This window comes from Pristis pectinata, chromosome 28 (assembly GCF_009764475.1).
Source record: "Pristis pectinata isolate sPriPec2 chromosome 28, sPriPec2.1.pri, whole genome shotgun sequence".
Lineage (NCBI taxonomy): Eukaryota > Metazoa > Chordata > Chondrichthyes > Rhinopristiformes > Pristidae > Pristis > Pristis pectinata.
Window position 1 is genome coordinate 7,247,290 of NC_067432.1, and position 22,346 is coordinate 7,269,635.

General features: G+C 45.0%; 1 protein-coding gene across 1 annotated transcript; it reads left to right on the forward strand.

Annotated features, from left to right (window-relative positions):
* The first annotated feature begins 207 nt into the window (after positions 1-207).
* LOC127583867 (transmembrane emp24 domain-containing protein 3-like) lies at positions 208-13,891 on the forward strand. Its single transcript, XM_052040261.1, has 3 exons — positions 208-351; positions 10,496-10,744; positions 13,649-13,891. Exons 1-3 carry the CDS (start codon positions 208-210, stop codon positions 13,889-13,891), a joined length of 636 nt encoding a protein of 211 aa, XP_051896221.1.
* Positions 13,892-22,346: the final 8,455 nt, after the last annotated feature.

Consider the following 22,346-nt stretch of genomic DNA (forward strand, 5'->3'; position numbering starts at 1 on the left):
GTGCAGAAATCCCAGTGGCGATCCCATTGTCTGACCAGCCTCCTGCAATCCGCTGTCCTCTGAACACCTTCCCATTCCCGGTAGCTTCAGACTTCGGTGCCACGTCAGGCTTAGGAGGGAGGAGCTGAGACACATGTGCAACGAGGCGATGATTTCAATCTGCGGACTGGGAGCCCGGTGCAATCTGAACTTTCTGCCCCCTGCACAATGATCACCCTTGTCTTATTCCTGCCGCTGCTGCCTTTGACTGGCGCCACTCTGTCGAGATTCACCTTCGTGCTGGCCGATCGGGAGGTCCAATGTTTCTTCGACGAGGTCGAGAAGGACGCCGAGTATCACCTCGTGTTCCAGGTAGAGTCCTTAAATCTCTGGGGGAAAATGGAATACACACGTTTGGGCTGTCTGAGTGATGTAGACGGGCATTTGCATAGCGCCGGTCACAGCCTCCAGATGTCCCACAACAGCTTTAACAGCGACTTACTTCATTCAAGTGCTGGACTGTTGTAGTGGAAGTGCTATTTGTGCACAAGCTTCCACCAACAGCACTGTGAGAATGGCCGGATAATGTTATGTCTAGGTATTGGTTGATCGATATTGGTCGGGGCACCTGCTCTTCTTTGTGGTGATGGCCTGGGATCTTTTGTTTCCTTTGACCCAACAGCGCCACACATCCACTGCATGAGCCCAGACCCTGGTCCTTGAGTGACTGAACTCACAACTTTCTGGCCATAGAAGATAGAACATTATAGCACAGTACAGGCCCTTCAGCCCACGATGTTGTGCCAACATGTTATCCTGCTCTAATATCTATCTAACCCTTCCCTCCCACATAGCCCCCCATTTCATGTGTCTATCTAAGAGATTCTTATATGTGGGAGGGAAGGGTTAGATAGATCTTAGAGCAGGATAAAATGTCGGCACAATATTGTGGGCCGAAGGGCCTGTACTGTGCTGTTACGTTCTATGTATCTGCCCCACAACCTCTGCAGGCAGTGCATTCCACGCACCCACCACTCTCTGTGTAAAAAACTTACCTCTGACATCCCCCTTATATCTTCCTCCAATCACAAAATTATGCCTCCTCGTGTTAGCCATTTTCGCCCTGGGAAAAAGTCTCTGACTGTCTACTTGATCTATGCCTCATCATCTTGTACACCTCTATCAAGTCACCTCTCATCTTCCTCTCCAAAGAGAAAAGCCCTAGCTCACTCAATCTCATCTGCAAATCCTATAGTGACTTGTCAGCAGTTTCACATATTGCATCAACTGCTTGCAGAATTCTGCGTGAAGAGGTATAACTGCAGTCCATCTATGAACAGCTGCCACCTGGCAGATGGACGGTTTAAGCAGTTGATGCATGCCATTTTTAACAGCTAACTTACATCAGTTCTGCTTTGGAGAGCTATCCGTACTGAAGGGTGGAAATGTTATCGCCCCTCCTTTCCCCTCCCCGTCTTGCTTTCTTTGAAAGGCAACTACATAGAGTCATAGAGTACTACAGCACAGAAATAGGCCCTTTGGTGCGTATAGTCCATACTGACCTGATCTTCTGCCTAGTCCCATCTACCTACACCTGGACCATATCCCTCCAAACCCCTCCCATCAATGTACCTATCCAAACTTCACTTAAATGTTACAACTGAATCCATATCTACCACTTCCACTGGCAGCTCGTTCCACACTCACACCACCCTCTGAGTGAAGAAGTTCCCCCTCAGATTCCTCTTAAATGTTTCACCTTTCACCCTAAACCTATGTCCTCTCGTTCTAGTCTCACCCAACCTGAAGGGAAAAAGCCTGCATGCATTCACCCGATCTATACCCCTCATAATTTTGTATACCTCTATAAGATCTCCCCTATTCTCCTGCACTCCAGGGAATAAAGTCCTAACCTATTAAATTTTCTCTGCACTCTTTCAAGCTTATTGATATCTTTCCTGCAGGTAGGTGACCAGAACTGCACACAGTATTCCAAATTCAGCCTCACCAATGTCTTGTACACTTTGCATTTTGAAACATTCCCGGGGAACCAGTCAGTAAACGTATTAGAAGATTTCTGGTTTCCATTAGCGCCAAGCCCCAGGGATAAATCAGCTTAAAGGGAGGTGGAGGGGAGGGGAAGTGGGATGAGAGGGTTGTCCTATCAAAAGAGGTTAGACAGTTTGGGTTTGTATTCCCTGATTAGAAGATTGGGGACCTTATTCAAACATATAGAGTCATAGAGCTATACAGCACGGAAACAGACCCTTCAGCCCAACTCATCCATGCTGACCAAGTTGCCAACCTGAGCTAGTCCCATTTGCCTGCATTTGGCCCATATCCCTCTAAACCTTCCTTATCCATGTTCCTGTCCAAATGTCTTTTAAATGTTGTAATTGTACCCACCTTAACCGCCTCCTCTGGCAGCTCGTTCCATATACCCACCACCCTCTGTGTGGAAAACTTGCCCCTCAGGTCCCTTATAAACCTCCCCCCTCTCCCTTTGAACCAATGCCCTCTAGTTTGGGACTCCCCTGCCCCGGGGAAAAGGTCTTTGGCTATTCACCTTATCTTTGCCCCTCAGGTTTTATAAACCTTTGTAAAGCCTCCAACGCTGAGCAAAACAACAAATTTCATGTCATATGTCAGTGATAATAAATCTAATTCTGATTCCCATTCCAGGGAAAAAAGTCCTAAGGGATCCTGTAGGATCCCAAGGGAGCTTGACAGGGTGGATGGTCAGATGTTTATACCAGGGGGAGAGTCACAAACAAGGAGATGTAGCTACAAAATAAGAGGGCCAGTCATTTAAAACTATGCAGACGTCTTCTCTCAGAAGGTGGTGAATCTCTGTAATTGTCTGTCCCTGAGGGTGATCTAGGCTGATTCTCCTTGGCAGTACTGGGGGAGAGCTACGCTCTCAGAGATAAACCGAAGGCACATCTCTCCTCCCAGGTGCTGCCAACTCAAAGAAGAGTTGAGGAGTTGTCGCTGGAATCATGTTCAATATATACCCCTCATTCGGTATTACCGAAACAGGGGATATCTGGTTACCATAGGCTGTCCCCTGGTTACAAATACTAAACTTATGGACACCCTTACATACGAATGAGTTCCCATGATATTATTAAATTCAAGAGTCCAACGTACATACATACATTTGTTCCTATGAACGGCAGAACTAGTTTCTTCTCTCTCTCCACTTTTAGTGATTGTTCTTTCAAATCAGTCTTGTGTCCTTTTGATGCCCTTCATTACAATACTGTGGGGGTGTGGTCACCATATCAAGTGATTTTTGTTTATTTTCTGACTTATGGACAAAATTGACTTGGGGACATCTGTAAAAATTCTGTTCATCTGTTCATTACCCGATGACAGCCTGTAACATAATACTGGTTGAGCCAGCTTGCTGGGTGAAAAAGTTTTGCTGAGGTTCTTAAGTTGAAACACTGTGCTTAAGTGTATGATTAGTCACAGCAGGTGCTATAGTAATGCAAGTCTTTTTCAATGAACTATACATTAAAGCTCCAATAATCTGCTGTCCAATGGTTTGGAAATCCTGATGGTTTGGCACCTGGCTCCCAGCTGCTAATTTAACACAATGGGACCCCAGTTCCTGTGCTCCCTTTGTCACACTGGTGGCCTGGATTCTGTGCTCCATTGAAATTAACTGGGTCTCGGTTCCCACACTCCCCAGAAACTCACTGGGGCCTTGATTCCCGTTCTTCCTTGAAACTCACCAAATCCCCGGTTACCGTGCTCCCTTGAATCTCACCAGACTTATTGGAAAATTTATTATACCCTTGCGTAACATCTAAATAAAAGTGAATGAAAATTGTGTTGGAGTGTTAATAGTCCAGAAAATCTGCCAATCCAATGCCACCAAACTCCAGTGGGTGCCAGATTAACAGAGTTTTACTGTATTCCAGTATTGCAGGTTACTCTTCAGATGCTTTTAGTTCAGATATGTCCAGCTTTTCCCACTGGCAGGTCAAAAGGCAACAGTCTGCCTCACCTCCACACACGCCATACCACACCCATTCAGACTTGTTCCACTGGGTCAACAAACAATCTGCTGGAGGAACTCAGCGGGTCGAGCAGCATCTGTGGGGGGCTTTAGAATTGTTGATGTTTCAGGTCGGAACACTGCATCAGACCCAAAGCGTCGACAATTCCATTGCTTCCACAGATGCTGCTCGACTCGCTGAGTTCCTCCAGCAGATTGTTTGTTGCTCCAGATTGCAGTCTCTTGTGTCTCTGTTGTTCTGTTGGGTGTTAGTCATTGCCCAAGGACACACAGTGTGGAACTTCACACACACCGTTGGCCTTTACTGATAAGCATGTGTCAACACAGAGCCAGGTAAATCTGTCCGTCAGTTCCTCAGAGTGGTTCAGACATTAGTCAATAGTTCTTCTGTAGGGTACCAGTCAGTACTCACTCCTTGGAAGTTCTACCCAATGCACCTTGGCTTTTTAATCATTCGAAGAACAATTCTGATTTTTCTTTCTTTCATACAACATCCATCCACTCAACTAGCTCTTACTATTTTCCCTGCCAGGCTGCTTTACACGTCTCTTCCTAAACTGGATTTATTCCAATTTCAGATCCAGGTTCCTGAACCAGCCTCAGAATCACAGAATAGTGATTAGAGAAATGGGCAGGCACGGTAGTGTAGCAGTTAGCATAACGCTTTACAGCACCAGCGACCCGGATTCAATTCCGGCTGCTGTCTGTAAGGAGTTTATACCTTCTCCCCGTGACTGCGTGGGTTTTCTCCGGGTGCTCCGGTTTCCTCCCACATTCTGAAGATGTAGGGGTTAGCAAGTTGTGGGCATGCTACATTGGCACCGGAAGCATGGCGACACTTGCGGGCTGCCCCCAGAACACTCTACGCAAAAGATGCATTTCACTGTGTGTCTCGATGTACAAGTGACTAATAAAGATATCTTAACTTATCTAGTTACAACACAGAAGAGACCATTCTACCTCTGTGTGAACAATCCAGCTAATCCCTTTCCCTATACCTCTGCAAATTCTTTCCTCTCAGATACTTATTCTACTTTAATGTTCAGAAGGGAGCTGGATAAACTTTCACTCCTACCCCAGCCAATGCATTCTAGACCCTAAGCCTTCACTGGTGCAGGTAGATGGAACTAGGCAGAAAACCAGGCTGGCATGGACTAGATGGGCGAAAGGGCCTGCTTCCGTGCTGTAGTACTCTTATGACTCTATTTCCACTGAGTAATAAAAAAAACTTGCTTAGGTCACTTTTGGTTCTTATGCCAATCACTTCCATACGTGTACACTTGCACCTCACTCAGCACAAAGGCGCCCAAGAATTGGCATATAGTCTAACTTGGTTCATTCCCAAATCTTAATGTGCTAGTCCTGACTGGAGCATTCCACTACCAACACTGCTACCTCTGGTGTAAAGTGAGTTGCAGGTGAGGTGATGGTTCTGGTTTTGCATTGAGCACAATGTTCGAGGGCTAAGTTGGGGTATAAGGTAATGACAGTTGTGCCAAATCTTCTACACACCTAAGTCTGGTGGATTAGTTCAAGAAAGATTCTGTGTAACAAATTTAATTCTTCTGTGAGGTAACTGGGACTGTTGATAAGGATAATCCAGTTGATGTATGTACCTAGACTTTAAAAGCAAATATCATTTGCTAGTCTTGTTCACAAAACTGAAATCATAGAGAGAAACAGCATGGAAACAGGCACCCCCGCTCCCTGACGCACTGAGTCATCACTGACTATCAACCACCTATTTACACAAATCCTACAATAATCCCACGGAGACACAAGAGACTGCAGATGCTGGAATATAGAGCAAAAAAAAACCAAACTGCTGGAAGAACTCAACAGGTCAGGTAGCATCCATGAACGGAAATGGACAGTCAACAATTTGGGTCAAGACCCTTCTTTTCCCTCCACAGACGCTGTCTGACCCATTGAGTTCCTCCAACAGTAGTTTTTTGTTAATCCCATGTATTTTGAATCCTTAAAATTCAAAAGGCAGTGGTAGCAGGATTGGACAAGGGAAACTTTAGTGGGCTCATGAATAAACACAAGAAATGTTGGAAATGTTCAGCAGGTCGGCATCAATGGAGATAAGTACGAGAGGACATGGCTTTAGGGTGAAAGGGGAAAGGTTTAGGGGGAACATTTGGGGGATCTTCTTTACTCAGAGTGGTGGGAGTGTGGAACAAGCTGCCATCTGACGTGGTAAATGCGGGCTCACTCTTAAGTTTTAAGAATAAATTGGATAAATACATGGATGGGAGAGGTCTGGAGGGTTATGGACTGGTTGCAGGTCAATGGGACTAGCAGAGTAAAGTTTTGGCACAGACTAGAAGGACCGAATGGCTTGTTTTCTGTGCTGTAGTGTTCTATGGTTCCATGGTTCTATGGTTAACTCTGTTTCTGTCTCCATAGATGCTGCCTGATTTGCTGAGTATTCCTGGTATTTTGTTTTTTTCTTCACGTTCACAGCACCTGTAATTTTTTTTTTGATTTTCAAGTAGTTGTTCCTAGTTGCTAATCAGATTTTGGGAACACGAACAATGGCATGCCGCTGTAGCTGGCATTGGGACACAGAAACTTTTGATGTATATTGGTGACCTGGACAAGTGTTATGTCAAAGTTTGCAGGCAACATGAAACTTGGAAATGTGCTCAAAATGGGGGATGGTAAAAGACTTCAGAAGGCAGCTTGGTAAAATGTGCAGACAGTTGAACTGTGAAATTCAGCGCGGAAAAGAAATGCATTTTGGAAAATTGGAAAGAGGTATAAACAAAGGTAATAGAAACTAAAAGGTACAGTTTTAAAACAGATTGAGAAACAGGGAACCTAGCAATCAAATGCACAAATCTATGAAAGTAGAAATGCAAGTTAGTAGGCCAGTTAAAAAACACACACAATTTTAGGCTGTATAAATAAAAGGTTAGATTTCAAGGGCTGATTTATTGCAAATCACTGGTTTGCATCTTCTACAGTCATGTGTCTAATTCTGGGCACCACTCCTTAGCAAGAATGCCAAGGTCTTAGAGAGTTACCAGATGGTACCAGTTACACGGAGAGACTGGGGAACTGGGATTGCTCTCCATTCAACAGAGAAGATATAGGGAGAGGTTGGGCAGGCTGGGGCTTTAGTCCTTGGAGTGTAGGCAACTGAGGAGTGACCTTATAGAGGTGTAGAAAATCACAAGGCATGCAGTCTTTTTCCCAGAGAAAGGAAATCTACAAGTTTGCAGATGATCCCACCATTGTAGGCCGTATCTCAAACAATGATGAGTCAGGGTACAGGAAGGAGATAGAGAGCTTAGTGGCATGGCGTCATTACAACAACCTTTCCCTTAATATCAGCAAAAGAGCTGGTCATTGACTTCAGGAAAGGGGACGGTGTACATGCACCTGTCTACAGCAATGGTGCTGAGGTCGAGAGGGTTGAGAGCTTCAAGTTCCTGGGAGTGAACGTCACCAATAGCCTGTCCTGGTCAAATCATGTAGATGCCATGGCCAAGAAAGCTCACCAGTGCCTCTACTTCCTCAGGATGCTAAAGAAATTCGGTATGTCCCCTTTGACACTCAACAAGTTTTATCGATGTACCACAGAAAGCATCCTATCTGGATGCATCACGGCTTGGTATAACAACTGCTCTACCCAGGACCGCAAGAAACTGCAGAGAGTTGGGGACACAGCCCAGCGCATCACGGAAACCAGCCTCCCCTCCTTGGACTCTGTCTTTACCTCTCGCTGCCTTGGCGAAGCAGCCAGCATAATCAAAGACCCCACCCACCAGGGTCATTCTCTCTCCTCTCCTCTTCCATCAGGTAGAAGATACAGGAGCCTGAGGGCATGTACCACCAGGCTCAAGGACAGCTTCGATCTCATTGTGGTCAGACTATTGAATGGTTCCCTTATACGATGAGATGGACTCTGACCTCATGATCTACCTTGTTGTGACCTTGCACCTTATTGCACTGCACTTTCTCTGTGGCTGTGACACTTTACTCTGTACTGTTATTGTTTTTGCCTGTACTACCTCAATGCACTCTGTACTAACCCAATGTAACTGCACTGTGTAATGAATTGACCTGTACGATCGGTTTGTAAGACAAGTTTTTCACTGTACCTCGGTACAAGAGACAATAATAAACCAATACCAATACCAAAAACCAGAGGGCATAGGTTTAAGGTGAGAGGAAGAGGATTTAAAAGGGACCTGAGGGGCAACTTCTTCACGCAGAGGGTGGTGGATATATGGGACAAGTTGCCAGAGGAAGTGGTAGAAGCAGGTACAATGACAACATTTAAGAGATGCTTGGACAAGTACATGAATAGGAAAGGTTTAGAGGGATATGGGCCATACACAGGGAAATGGGTCTAGCGTAGATGGGCATCTTGGACAACATGGATGAGTTGGGCTGAAGGGCCCGTCTACGTGCTTTATTACTCTTTGACACCATAAGTTAAAGGGAGGTTTAACGGGGCTCTTCTAAAGCATGAAAAATTTTGATCGAGTAGATGGAGAAAGTGTCCACTCTTGGAACCAGAATTAGAAAACACTGATTTAAGATAATTGCCATAACAACCGGGAGAGAGGTGGTGATTGTTTTTATAAGAGCTTGTCTGATCCCTGTGAGTGGTGGAAACATGTTAACGTTAACATTGAAAAGGGAATGGTAACAGAGTGACCATGTTACTGACGAGCTGAAGCCTAGACCAATGATGCATGGGTTTGAATCCCACCATAGCAGCTGACAGCAGGAACTTTCCATAATTCCTTATGGCATAAAAGAAGGCTGTTCGGCCCATCGAGTCTATGCCAGTTTTCAGAAATTTCCCATCAGTCCCATTTCCCCCACTTACTTTCCCTGCAACCTATTCGTTCCCGTGCATTCCCATTAACATTCCACCACCCCAATTCCGTCACCAGCCATTGTGTTCAGTACAGACATTGTGGGCCGAAGGGACTGTTCCTGTGCTGTACTGTTCAATGTTCTATATGTGATGGGCTGAGTGGCCTCTGTCTACAAAAGTCTCTAATTTTTTGATTCTGAGTCCAATGAACAATCGTAACTCTTGCTGAATCATGTAAGAGTTGTCTGATAGACACAAATGTGGGTGCAGTGCTCCTAAATGAATCATTTTTTTATTCATTCACAGGCTGAGCCAGCATTTAATTGCCTGTCCCTAATTGCCCTTGAGAAGGTGGTGGTGAGCTGCCTTCTTGAACGACTGCAGTCCTTGAGGTGTGGGTGTACCCACAGAGCTTTTAGAGAGGGAGTTCCAGAATTTTGACCCAGCGACAGTGAAGGAATGGTGATATATCTCCAAGTCAGGATGGTGTGTGGCTTGGAGGACAATTTCCAGGTGATGGTGATGCTTTTGCTGCCCTTGTCCTTCTAGCTAGTAGAGGTGGTGGGTTTGGAAGGCGCTGTCTAAGGAGTCTTGGTGAGTTGCTGCAGTGCATCCTGCAGATGGTACAAACTGCTGCTACTGTCTGTCTGTCGGTGGTGGAGTGAGTGTTTAGTCTGGTGAATGGGGTCCAATAATCAATTAGAAGACCAGGGAGAGACAGATTTGGAAAGAAAGGTTTGAACAAGTTAAGGATGTGCCCCATGTTTTGGGAATGTTGGTAGTTTAGTCCTCGCCCATTGGCTGGGTGAGTATGAGATTTGCATAGCTGGTTATGCTCCCTTTGCCTTTATGAATCAGAATCAGATTTATTATCACTGATTTGTATGATGTGAAATTTGTTATTTTGCGGCAGCAGAACAGTGCAAAGACATAAAATTATTATAAATTACTAAAATAAATAGTGCAAAAAGAAGGAATAATGAGTTTGTGATCACAGATTCATGGACTGTTCAGAAATCTGATGGCGGAGGGGAAGAAGCTGTTCCTGAAGCATTGAGTGTGGGTCTTCAGGTTCCTGTATCTCCTCCCCAATGGTAGTAACGAGAAGAGGGCATGTCCCGGATGGTGAGGGTCCTTAGTGATGGATGCCGCCTTCTTGAGGCACCGCCTATTGAAGATGTCCTCGATGGTGGGAAAGGTTGTGCTCATGATGGAGCTGGCTGAGACTACAACCCTCTGCAACCTCTTGTGATCCTGTGCATTGGAGCCTCCGTACCAGGCTGTGATGCAACCAGTCAGTTAGGTTGGCAGGCACAGTAGCATAGTGGTTAGCATAATGCTTTACAGCACCAGCGACTCGGGTTCAAATCCGGCCACTGTCTGTAAGGAGCTTGTACATTCTCCCTGTGCCTGCGTGGGTTTCCTCCGGGTGCTCCGGTTTCTTCCCACATTCCAAAAGACGTACAGGTTAGGAAATTGTGGGCATGCTATGTTGGCGCCGGAAGCGTGGCAACACTTGCAGGCTGCCCCCCAAATCACTATGCAAAAAGATGTATTTCACTGTGTGTTTCAATGTACATGTGACTAATAAAGAAATCTTATCTTAGTTGGATGTATTGATAAAAGTTGAACATCTTTGTTCCCAACAGGTGATTGCAGGCGGACACTATGATGTAGATTGCTTCATTGAAGATCCCAAAGGGCAAATGATCTACAGGAAGCACAAGATACACCAAGAAAACTACAAAGGGAAGGCAGAGATGTCAGGGGTCTACAAGTTCTGCTTTGGCAACCAGTTCTCCAGCTTCACCCACAAGAAGATCTACTTCCACCTTCAGATAGGCAAAATGTCTCCAGTTATCCCTGATGACCCCAGCAGGGCTTCTGCTCTCACCCAGGTCCGTTGGTTGTGACAGGGCTTGTGAAAATCTGGCTACCTCACCTAACAGAGCCTCTAAAAGTAAATGGCTTTGAAACATTGCAAGTTGCAGTGTAGTGGATATGCAATATTCACACTCTCAGGTTGTTAGTTCAAGTCCTATTCCAGAGACAGGGAATGTATTTTGTACTCTGCAGTACTGAGGGAAGGCTGCACTGTCAACAGTGCTAGCTTTTGGGTAAAGTGTTAAACACATGACTCTGTTTGCTTCCTAATGTGGATATAAAAGATCCCACAGCAATATTTTGAAGAACAAGGGAGTTATTCCTGCTGTGTTCAGGCTAATATTTATCCTTTGGTCAACAGAGCTAAAACATTTAAAAAACAAATTAAAATCTGAAGAAAGGTTCCAGCCTGAAAGGTTGACAGTATCTTCTGCCACAGATGCTGCCTGATCTGCTGAGTGTTTTTGGCATCTTCTGTTCTCATTAAAACTAAAACATTATATGTTTTTTTGAGGCTTCCAGTATACAAATTGGCTGCAATGTCTGCGACACTACAACTATTGAATGTGTGGTGACAACAAATACAAAAGGGAATTGGAGATATCGTTGAAAAGAAAAGCTTAGCAAGTCAATGGGTAAAAAAGAAAATCAGATGTGTCAGCTGGTTTGCTGCTAAACCTGTCTACTGTTTGCTACATTCTGGAATGTGTATTTTTAACACTGAGACTACAAAATGTTGTAGTAAAAAGGGATCTGAGAGGCTTAGTAAATGAAACACAAAAGGTTAACAAGTAATCAAGAGAGATGATGGCATGTTGGCCTCATTGCAAGGGGTATGGAGGATAAAAGGAGGGAAGTTTTGATGCAGCTTTACAGGACACTGGTGAGACCCCAGTTGGAGTACTGAGTGCAGTTTAGGGCAAGGGAGAATGTGCTTGGATTGGCATTGCATTGCAGAAAGGGGATTGATGTTTGAAGAAAGGTAGGGTAGATTGCAATTGGTTTATTTTTGTCACGTGTACCGAGATACAGTGAAAAGTTTTTGTTTGCTTGCCATCTGGGTCATGCCATGCGTAAGTACATCGAGGTAGTAAAAAGGAAAACAGAATACAGAATATAGTGTTACAGTTGCAGAGAAAGTGCAGTGCAGGGAGACAGTAAGGTGCAAGGCCATAATGAGGTAGATTGTGAGGTCAAGAATCCATCTTATCGTACAGGAGGTCTGTTCAATAGTCTTATAACTGCGGGATAGAAGCTGTCCTTGAGCCTGGTGGTATGTGCTTTCAGGCTTTTGTATCTTCTGCCCAATGGAAGGGGAGAGAAGAGAGAATGTCTGGGGGGAGGGGATTTTGATTATGTTGGCTGCTTTACTGAGGCAGCAAGAAGTGTAGACTTCATGTCATCGATATGATGACAATAAGGGCGGCACAGTAGTGTAGCAGTTAGTGTAATGCTATTACAGCACCAGCGAATGGGGTTCAATTCCCGCTACTGTCTGCAAGGAGTTTGTACGTTCTCCTCGTGTCTGCTTGGGTTTCCTCCGGGTGCTCCGGTTTCCTCCCACATTCCTAAAACATGCGGGTTAGTGGGTTAACATGGGTGTAATTGGGCGGTGGGGGCTTGTTGGGCCGAAAGGGCCTGTTATTGTGCTGCATAAATAAGTGAACAGTAGAGCATGTGCTCTGGTTATATTCCAGTGCAGGTAGACAAATAAGATGCAAGAGCCATGACAAGGTAGATTGGGAGATCAAGAGTTCATCTTTTACTGTATGAGAGGTCCGTTCAAGAGTCTGAAAGCAGAAGAATGAGAGGTGGTCTTATTGAAACATAACAGGTTCTGAGGGGGATTGACAGGTGGATGCTGAGAGGATGTTTCCCCTTGGGGATGTATCCAGAACTGGAGGCATAGTTTCAGAATAAGGGGTTGAAAATGTAAGATGGAGATGAGGAGGAATGTCTTCTCTAAGGGCCGTGAATCTTCGGAATTCTCTTCCCCAGAGAGTTGTGGAGGAAGTGTCATTGTTTATGTACAAGGCAGAGAATCACAGATGTTTAAACTCCAAGGGAGTCAGGGGGAGTGGGGAGAGAGTGAGAAAGTGGTGTTGAGGCGTGGACTGGATTAGCAATGTTATTGAATGCTAGAGTGGGTTTGAAGGGCAGAGTGGCCTGCCCCCCGTTCCTGTTTCTCATGTTCCTAGAGCGCTAATTGAAGGCAACAAAGCTCCAAAGCGACAACCAAACAAGGATGCAAGTAGGAAGAGGAGCATTTGGCCTAGATTTGATGGCCTTCTGTTGGAGATGGGTTAAGTAAGACTGAGGGTATGATTCATTTCTGACCACTTTCCTTGCATTAAATGGGTGAGATTTTTGGAATCATGGTGGCTCCTTACGTAAGAGCATAAGAAACACAACAAAGAATTGATCATTGAGCGCATCGATCCCACTCAGTAAGATCATGGTTGGTCAGTCATGGAATCCACTTTCCCCATAACCCTTGATGCCCCCATACAGCAAAATACAGTACAGCACAGAAGGCTTGAAAAGAAATGTGCAATCTGCCCCACTCATCTGATTTTCTTTCTTTTTCCCATTGACTTGCTAAGTTTTTCTTTTCAAAGATATCTCCAATTCTCTTTTGTATTTGTTGCCTTCCAGATTCTGGCAACTTGCCATGTAAAACAGGCTTCTCCTTGCCCTCCTCAAATCCCCTTTTAGGTACATTTAATGCCTCATCCAGCCACTGCATGCAAGGAGAATAAATTCTACACAATCCCATACATATAGGCAATTATCCCAAGCCCTACAAGATTGATGACTGATCATAACTATTTGTCCAAGCATTAGACCTCTTTTGCGTTACAACCATTGATGGCCCGTTGGTTGAAACTCATCACGATCCTTTTTGCTTCCCCCTTTAGCTGGAGTCTTCCTGTACCAACGTCCATTATACCCTGAGGAAAGTGGCCAACCTGCAGTCACAACAACGTGTACAGGCACTGATCGACTGGCTGCATGCAGACAGTGTCAACACCCATATCCTGTACTGGGCAGCGAGTGAGACCATCATCCTTTTCCTGGTTACGGTTGGACAGGTGATTGTTCTGAAGAGGTTCTTCTCTGAGAAAAAGGCCAATGCATATGCGGCCGGCACTAGAACCTAGAACCATTCATCCATTGACTGCTCTTTCCTCATTAATTGCCTGTGCTGTGTTACAGAGTGGTTATGATGCTATGACTAAGGGGAGATAAGATGAAACTAGTAACAGTTAACTAAATATTAACTGTTCCTGTGTCTTATTGTCATCACTTATAATGCCTTTTGTATCTTCAGGACACCTCAAGGGAATTTTACAACTATCAAAACTATATATAACTCTGTAAAACCTCTTTGTATACTGATCAATTCACTTGCTATGTGGAGGAAAACTAGCAATTAATCACGGGTGGTGTGGAATGGTGCTGATGTGGTTGGGGTGTGTAAGCAATTCAGATGGGGATTAATTCAGATGCCCTTCCAAAAGCTGGTGGATTTAACGTCCTGCTCACATCCCAGTAACGAAGTTGTACACGTCAGTGTTCCAGAGAGTGGTGGATGATGGTTATCTGTGGTGCCACCAAGAGGGAGGGAATCATGGCTCACACTGGACAGTGGCTGCTGCTCAGGGAACGGCAGACCAAATCAGCAACCAGGCTGCACAATACTTTGAAACCATCAGTTGGACACAAGTCTGACCTCTGTCAAATAACAAGCTGCTGCCAGAACTCAGTCCTGATGCAGGGTCTCGACCTGAAATGTCGACCATCCCTCTGCCTTCATAGGTGCTGCCTGACCTGCTGAGTTCCTCCAGCAGCTTGTTTTTTGCTCCTGATTCCAACACGTGGTCTCTTGAGGCTCTGCCCTCTATAATGCCACCCTCCACTCCTCCTTCACATGTTAACTCTCTGCACTGACTCTGAGCAACTCTCCTATCTTTCAAGTTGCCACTGAGGGGTTTGGTTTCCCCTTTTCCTCTTTGAAAAGACTTACGAGGATGATTCCCGGAATGAAAGGGCTTACTTATGATAAGCGTTTGTCGGCTCTTGGACTGTACTCACTGGAGTACAGAAGAATGAGAGGGGACCTCATAGAAACATTTCGAATGTTGAAAGGACTGGACAGAGTAGATGTGGCCAAGCTGTTTTCCTTGGTGGGTGAGTCCAGGACTAGAGGGCACAATCTTAGAATTAGAGGGTACCGGTTTAAAACAGAAATGAGGAGAAATTTCTTTAGCCAGAGGGTAGTGAAATTATGGAATTCTTTGCCACCTACAGCTGTGGAGGCCCAATCATTGGGGGCATTTAAGGGGGAGATTGATAGGTATTTAATTAGTCAAGGTATCAAGGGAGGTGGGGATAAGGCCGGAAACTGGGGCTAGATAGGAATAGTTTTAGTTTAGCTCATGGAGCAGACTCGATGGGCCGAATGGCCTACTTCTGCTCCTTTGTCTTGTGATCTTGTGATCTTGTCTGCCTTTTAAATCCAAATACATCCCACCTGGAAACACTCCTCTCATATCTGCCACCTCTTTCAGGAAATGTTACAACAGCAATGTTTAAGACGCATTTAGACAGGCACATAAACAGACAGGGAATGGAAAGGTATAGACCGTATGCAGGCAGATCAGATTAGTTTAATTTGGCTTTATGGTCGGAACAGACATGGTGGGCCGAAGGGCCTGTTCTGTACTCTTCTATGTAAACCAGGGAAAATTCACCCTCTGCGTGACAATTCCTACCCTTGCCTCTGGAGTCCTTCAGCATTCCATTGTATCTGTGCCTCTTAGTTGGAAATAATCAGCACCCGTTCTCAACCTCAAAGCCAATAAAATGCAATTAAGATAAGATATCTTTATTAGTCACATTTACATCGAAACACACAGTGAAATGCATCTTTTTGCGTAGAGTGCTCTGGGGGCAGCCCGCAAATGTCGCCACGCTTCTGGCACCAACACAGCATGCCCACAACTTCCTAACCCGTATGTCTTTGGAACGTGGGAGGAAACCGGAGCACCCGGAGGAAAACCTTGCAATTACTGTTGTAACGTAGGAAATATAGAAGCCGATTTTTCACGCAGCAAGGTTCCGGAAATACCAATCTGCCAATGACTTTCAGCAGTTGATTAAGGAAATAAATGTTGATTGGGAGATAGGGAGAACTTCCCTGTTTGTCTTTGAATTGTTTGTGTCTATCCAAGGGGCAACACTTCAGCTTAAAAACCAGCAGCTCCCACTGCACACCACTCTCAGTACTGCATCCCTGATCCCAGACCATTAAATATATTTAAGGTGGAGATAGATAAATATTTGAAAGATTGAGGAATTAAGGGTTCTGGGAAACTGACACAGAAGAGGAGCTGAGGCCAGCATTGATCAGCCTTGATAATTTTGCATAGTAGGGCAGGCTTGAGGGGCCGAGTGGCCTACTGCTGCTCCTATTTTCTTGAGGTTGTGGGTTCTCAGTGATGTAAAGGTGGCTTTCTGGCTTATGGGTTGAGGTGCAACCAGGGGACTTTATAACTGGCCCTAGCCCCAATGGAGAATGGATGGGGTAAGAAATGGGCCAGGTTTTCCGCTGCTAGTTTCAACCCAGTGTTTCTTGGAAAGCTTGCAATTGGTAAATCTGTCGGCTGAAAAAGAAATGAAAGCACTTCCCGCAAATTAATAACTGGTGCTTTCTGATAGGAGGAATGGATCAAAGAAATAGGCATGTCTTGGGCCACGAGGAGCCTAGTAATGGCTGACTGTTTTGACTTCAACATCAGCTCAGTTTTAAAGTTCTGATCCTGGTTTTCAAATCCCTCTGTGTCTTGCTTTTCCCTATCTTCAGCCCCATGACCCAGCAGGAACTCTGCGCTCTCCCAATTCCAGCCCCTGACCCTCTCCTGAATTTAATTGCCCCACTATTGGTGGTTGTACCTTCATTTGCCGGTCTCCCTTTCTGATCTTAAGGCCCGCCTTGATACCTATCTCTTTGACGAAGGCTTTTGTCACCAGCTGCAATAGCTCCTTTGGTAAGAGCTAAAACACTTGGGTCAGGCAGCATCTGTGGCGATCCTGTCTGACCTGCTGGGAATTTGCAGTATTTTCTGTTTTTATTTCAGATTTCTAGCATTTGCAGTATCTTGCTTTTGGATATGATACCACTTGTCTGCCTGGCTGTAAGTGTTTTGCCAACTCTTCTGTGAAATGTCCTGAGTTGTTCTTGTTACATTAAAGGCTTGGTATCAATACATATCATTGTTATTCACTATGTCCCACACAGCACTGAATGAGATGAGCCGGGAGTGGTGGGGGTGGTGTTGGTGAATGGAAGCCAGTAGATTTGACGACCACATTTTAAGCCATAGAGTCGTACAGCACAGAAACAGGCCCCTCGACCCAACAAGTCCACGCCAACCAAGATGCCTATCTAAGCCAGTCCCATTTACCTGCGCTTGGCCCATATACATCCCCCTAAACCTTTCCTATCCATGTACCTGTCCAAATGCCTTTTAACTGTTGTTAATGTACCTGCCTCGACCACTTCCTCTGGCAGCTCGTTCCAAAAACGGACCACCCTCTGGGTGAAAAAGTTGCCCCTCAAGTCCTTTTTAAATCACTCTCCTCCCACCTTAAACCTATGCCCTTTAGTTCTTAATTCCCCAGCCCTGGGAAACGGAATGTGTGTATTCACCCTATCTATGCCCCTCATGATTTTATACAGCACTATTAGATCACCTCTCATTTTTCTACACTGCAATGAATAAAGTCCCGGCCTGCTCAACCTCTCCCAATAACTCAGTCCCTTGAGTCCTGGAAACCTTTGTAAATCTTTTCTGCACTCTTTCTAGCTTAATGGCACCTTTCCTATAGCAGGGTGACCAAAAATGAATTCTCCAAATGTGGCCTCACCAATGTCTTGTACAACTGCAATGTACTGACAACTATAGTGTCATCACCAGACCCAGAGCCAGCAAAGAGCAATGGCACAGAGACTAGACCTCTTTCAACTTAAAGGTTTATGTTTAATTAAACTTGGCTAGATTGACATAATTTCTTGGCGAATGGTGGCACATGAAACTTGGAGACACTTTCAACAACAAGGCTTGGGCAGTATCAGCACATCTTGTTCTTCTGTTGACTATTGAAGAGGGTTGGGCTCGAGCCATTTGGGCAGGTCAGCCAACCGAATAAGTGATTGGTTTCTCATTACAGAGAACAAAGAGAGCAAGAACTGACTGATCTGGTGTTTAGTTGAAGCAGTTTGTGCTCAGTTTTTAACTACCTGTTGTCTGCAGCCTGACAGTTACAGGTAGAAGTAACAAAAACTTAGAACCAGGAACCAAACAATGGTGCCAACTTGCTTGACCATAGACTCTCCATTGCCCTAGCTCTCCCACAGAGTGGTGACTACCCACTGCACCTTCGGACATACCCAGTACCACTCTACAGAAACTCCAGATGGAATCACTGCTGAAGAGGTGTTCCGAACCATAGACTAGCGTGAATCCCATTTTGGGATGTGGCAGTTTCTTGATTGGTAAAGGGAGTTTAGGGTTACAGGGGGAAGGCAGGAGAATGGGGTTGGAAAGGAAAATCAGCCATGATCAAATGGCAGAGCAGACTCGATGGGCTGAACGGCCTAATTCTGCTCCAGTGTCTTATGGTTTTATGTGGTAATACAGTGGTTGAGGTACTGGACTAGTAATCCAGACTAATGATCTGGGAGTTCAAAATACTGGGGCATTTAAATTCCATTAATTAATAAACATAATAAAAAGGTGGTGTAGGAAGTGTGACCATGAAATCACCAGACTCTCAAAAAAATCTACCTGGTTCACTAATGTCCTTCAGGGCAGGAAATATGCTGCCCTTACCTGGTCTGGTCTAATAGTGACATTTGACCTGCAACAATGAGCTTCACCCTCAACAGCCCTGTAAGTGGCCCAGTTCAGTTTATGAGCAGTTAGGGTGTAGTAATGAAGGTTGGCTTTGCCAGCAATTGCCAACATCCTGTGAAAGAATAGAGTAAAATAAGGGAACCTCTACATTTATAAGTGTTCTTCCTCAAAGAAATTAGAAGCAAGCAGCACTTGAGCTCTAAACTTGAAAACCTGGAGTAAATGCACCAGCCTATATACAGGAGGCTAACAGATGAGGACTATCATATCCATTGTCTCTTCCTCTCCCCTGATGAGTAGCAGATGCCTCCTATGAAATCTTTTCTGCCTCTGGACTGAAGAGATGGGACCAGGGAAAGTATCCATGAAATGGTACCCGAGCAGAAGAAGGTACCTTCAAGGTGCTGGTAAGTCAGGAACTTCTGTAATGCTATTTATTTCCTGTTGCTTGTGTAGAAGAGGTAAATGGATCTGATGGACTGCGTTGTGTGACTGGAGTTAATATAATTCTGTCAATCACCATATGTTGGTTCTTATTCACACTAACCCACCATACTGAGTAAAAATTAGACTGAATCAGGCTCAAAGTTAATTTTCACCTTGATTCAACTGACGAATGCATCAAGGTTTGATGTGGGGTTGACTCAAGGATCCAGCTGGTAAGGAAGAAAGATATAAGCAGGAAAACAGACTGTGCTTCTCTGAAGGAATGTGTATTAGAATATATTGACAGTATTGAACTTCCCTAAGAGTGTCTTTGCTAAGTGGTTCAAGGCCGGGCAGGCTTCAGTTCCCAAAACCACCCTTCTTCTGACTCAGTTGAGATGCACTTCATACTTAAGACAAAAACATCAGGCAGTGCAGTGGTTAGCGTAACACTATTACAGCGCCAGCGACCCGGGTTCAATTCCAGCCGCTGTCTGTAAGGAGTTTGTACGTTCTCCCCGTGTCTGGTGAGTTTGTACATTCTCCCCGTGTCTGGTGGGTTTCCTCTGGGTGCTCTGGTTTCCTCCCACATTCCAAAGACGTACGGGTTAGAAAGTTGTGGGCATGCTATGTTGGTGCCAGAAGCGTGGCGACACTTGCAGGCAACCCCCAGAACACTCTATGCAAAAGGTGCATTTCACTGTGTGTTTCGATGTACATGTGACCAATAAAGAAATCTCATCATCAGCAGCTGAACACAGAGATTCCATTTATATTGGGGACTTTAACGTGACTAAGAGAGCCCAAAAAAATCTTCAGCGTATCATTTTTTTGAAATGTTGTCAAGATTACGTAGGCCAACATGAGGGAGTCTAAAACTAGAGGGCATGGGTTTAAGGTGAGAGGGGAAAGATTTAGAGGGGATCTGAGGTGCAAGCTTTTCACACAGAGGGTGGTGGGTGTATGGAACGAGCTGCCAGAGGAGGTGGTAGAGGCAGCTACAATTACAACACTTTAAAAACATTTGGACATGTACATGGATAGGAAAGGTTTGGAGGGATATGGGCCAAACACAGGCAAATGGAATTAGCATAGATTGGCATCCTGGTTGGCATGGACGAGTTGGGCTGAAGGGCCTGTTTCTGTGCTGTATAACTCTATGAATCTATGGCAGATGATGTGCAAATATAATCCCACAAGCAGGAATGCAGGTAACTGGCTTGTTCTATGGAGATGTTTGTGAAGAGTCTGGGTTCTATGAAAGAAACTACCAGGGTAAGGAAACCCTTCAAGGATATTCTCAAAGCCCCCTTTGAAAAGAGTAACATCCCCACCAGCCCATGGAAGTTCCCAGTCCATTGAGATGGAGCACGTGAGATGGCACTGAGAACCTTGAATTGGGACCATGTGGAAATGTGTTGAAAATAGCACATTTCCTGTACTGTCCACCCACCTGTGGTAGTCTGTGGGTCACACGCTGGCCTCATCGGCTAACTGGAGGAGAAGCAAGTTGTCCTTGATCCTAAGGGACTATCTAAGAAGAAGACAGCAGCATGCACAGCTGGTAGAGCTGCTGCCTCACAGCACCAGAGACTCGGGTTCAATCCTGACCTCGGGTCCCACTCTTGTGGAGTTTGCATGTTCTCCCTGTGACCACCTGTGTTTCCTCCCACATCCCAAAGTCATGTGGGTGGGTAGGTTAATTGTCTGCTGTAAATTGCCCCCAGTGTGCAGGTGAGTGGTAGACCCTGAGTGGAATTGAAGAGAGTGTAGGATAAGTTGAATTGGAAGGTTGGAGAAAATGCTCCAGTTTCTCTTTCTTCTTTAAACGATCATTTTCTGAGAAAATTAACCTTGTTTGTTGTATAATAGATTGTTTTCTGCAAATCTAACATCCCACCATACCTCCAACTCTTCAGGTAATGCAGTGTTGCCATTTAAAGCTCTGTGATTTAATTCATCCTAGACCAGAGATTATCCAATGAGCAGTAATACCACCTGTCCTGGGATCTCAACTCAGACTCCCAGGTCTCAAGAGCGAGAAATGGGCCACTTGGTCCAGGAAACCTGTCACTCTACACCACTTGAAACATTCCAGGTGGTCATTATTGCTTCCCATTGGCAGGTTGACTCCAAAAACACCTCTCCACCTTTCAAAGACTTTTTTTCCATGATATGTATTTTAAAATTTTTTTTCTCATTTCCGATTGTTCTCACCTTCCTGTTTCCTTGTCCTGTTTAATATGAACTCACGGTCTACTTTTAAGCTGATCTTTACAGTCTTCTCCACTGATGTCAAATGTGACGAGCCTGTCTTACAACGTCCACTGGACCCTTAAAAACTGCCTTTTGGTGTGAGCATAGAATACATCTTTTATTGCCAATTAGGTAGAATGAATCACCGTTCTACCCTCCTCCTGATACAGTGAGAATAAAGCAACTTCGTATCGCTGGAGTGTGCACTCAAATTCCTACCCTGTGATGTTGGATGGTGCGTGGGTGCAGTACTTGTACCTTCCAGTGGATGGAGCCTGGTATTCATCCAATTATCAGCCTGGAATCTTTCTCTGAAGATCCTTCAACGTTTGTTTACTAAAGCAGACACGATCTTATAGAGTCATACAGCACAGAAACAGCCCTTTGGCTGACTGAGTCCATAGAGACTATCAAGCATTCATTTGCACTTATCTGGTTTTATACTCCTCACATTCCCATCAGATCCCCCAGATTCTACCACTCACGCACCAGAGGCAACTCACACTGGCCAGTTACCCTACCGACCCGCATGCATTTGGGATGTTGGAGGAAACCAGAGTACCCAGCAGAAACCCACGTGGTCCCAGGGAGAACATACAAACTTCATGCACCAGCATCAGAGGTCAGGATTGAACCCGGATCACTGGAGTAGTGAGGCAGCGGTTCTACCAGCTGTGACACCGTGTCACTCACTGTCCCACGGTAGGTCTGCAGAGAACCCAGTGCTGGAGAGCACAAGACATGTACGTAGTTTAATAGCCCAGGAAGGAGAGGGGGAGGTGGTGGCTTGATACTGGAAGTAAATGATTGAAAGTACCCTGGAGCCCAGTTTATCCTAAATGTTACAAAATTCATACACACGCACACACATACATAACAAAAAATAGTCTTGAAGAAAACAATCCAACAAGAACTCTAATCAAGAGGTGCATTAAAACCATACCTCAATGAATAAATGTACAACAGGTGCCAAAGTTGTGTGATAGCCCCAGCAGACAGTCCATAAGGTCATAAC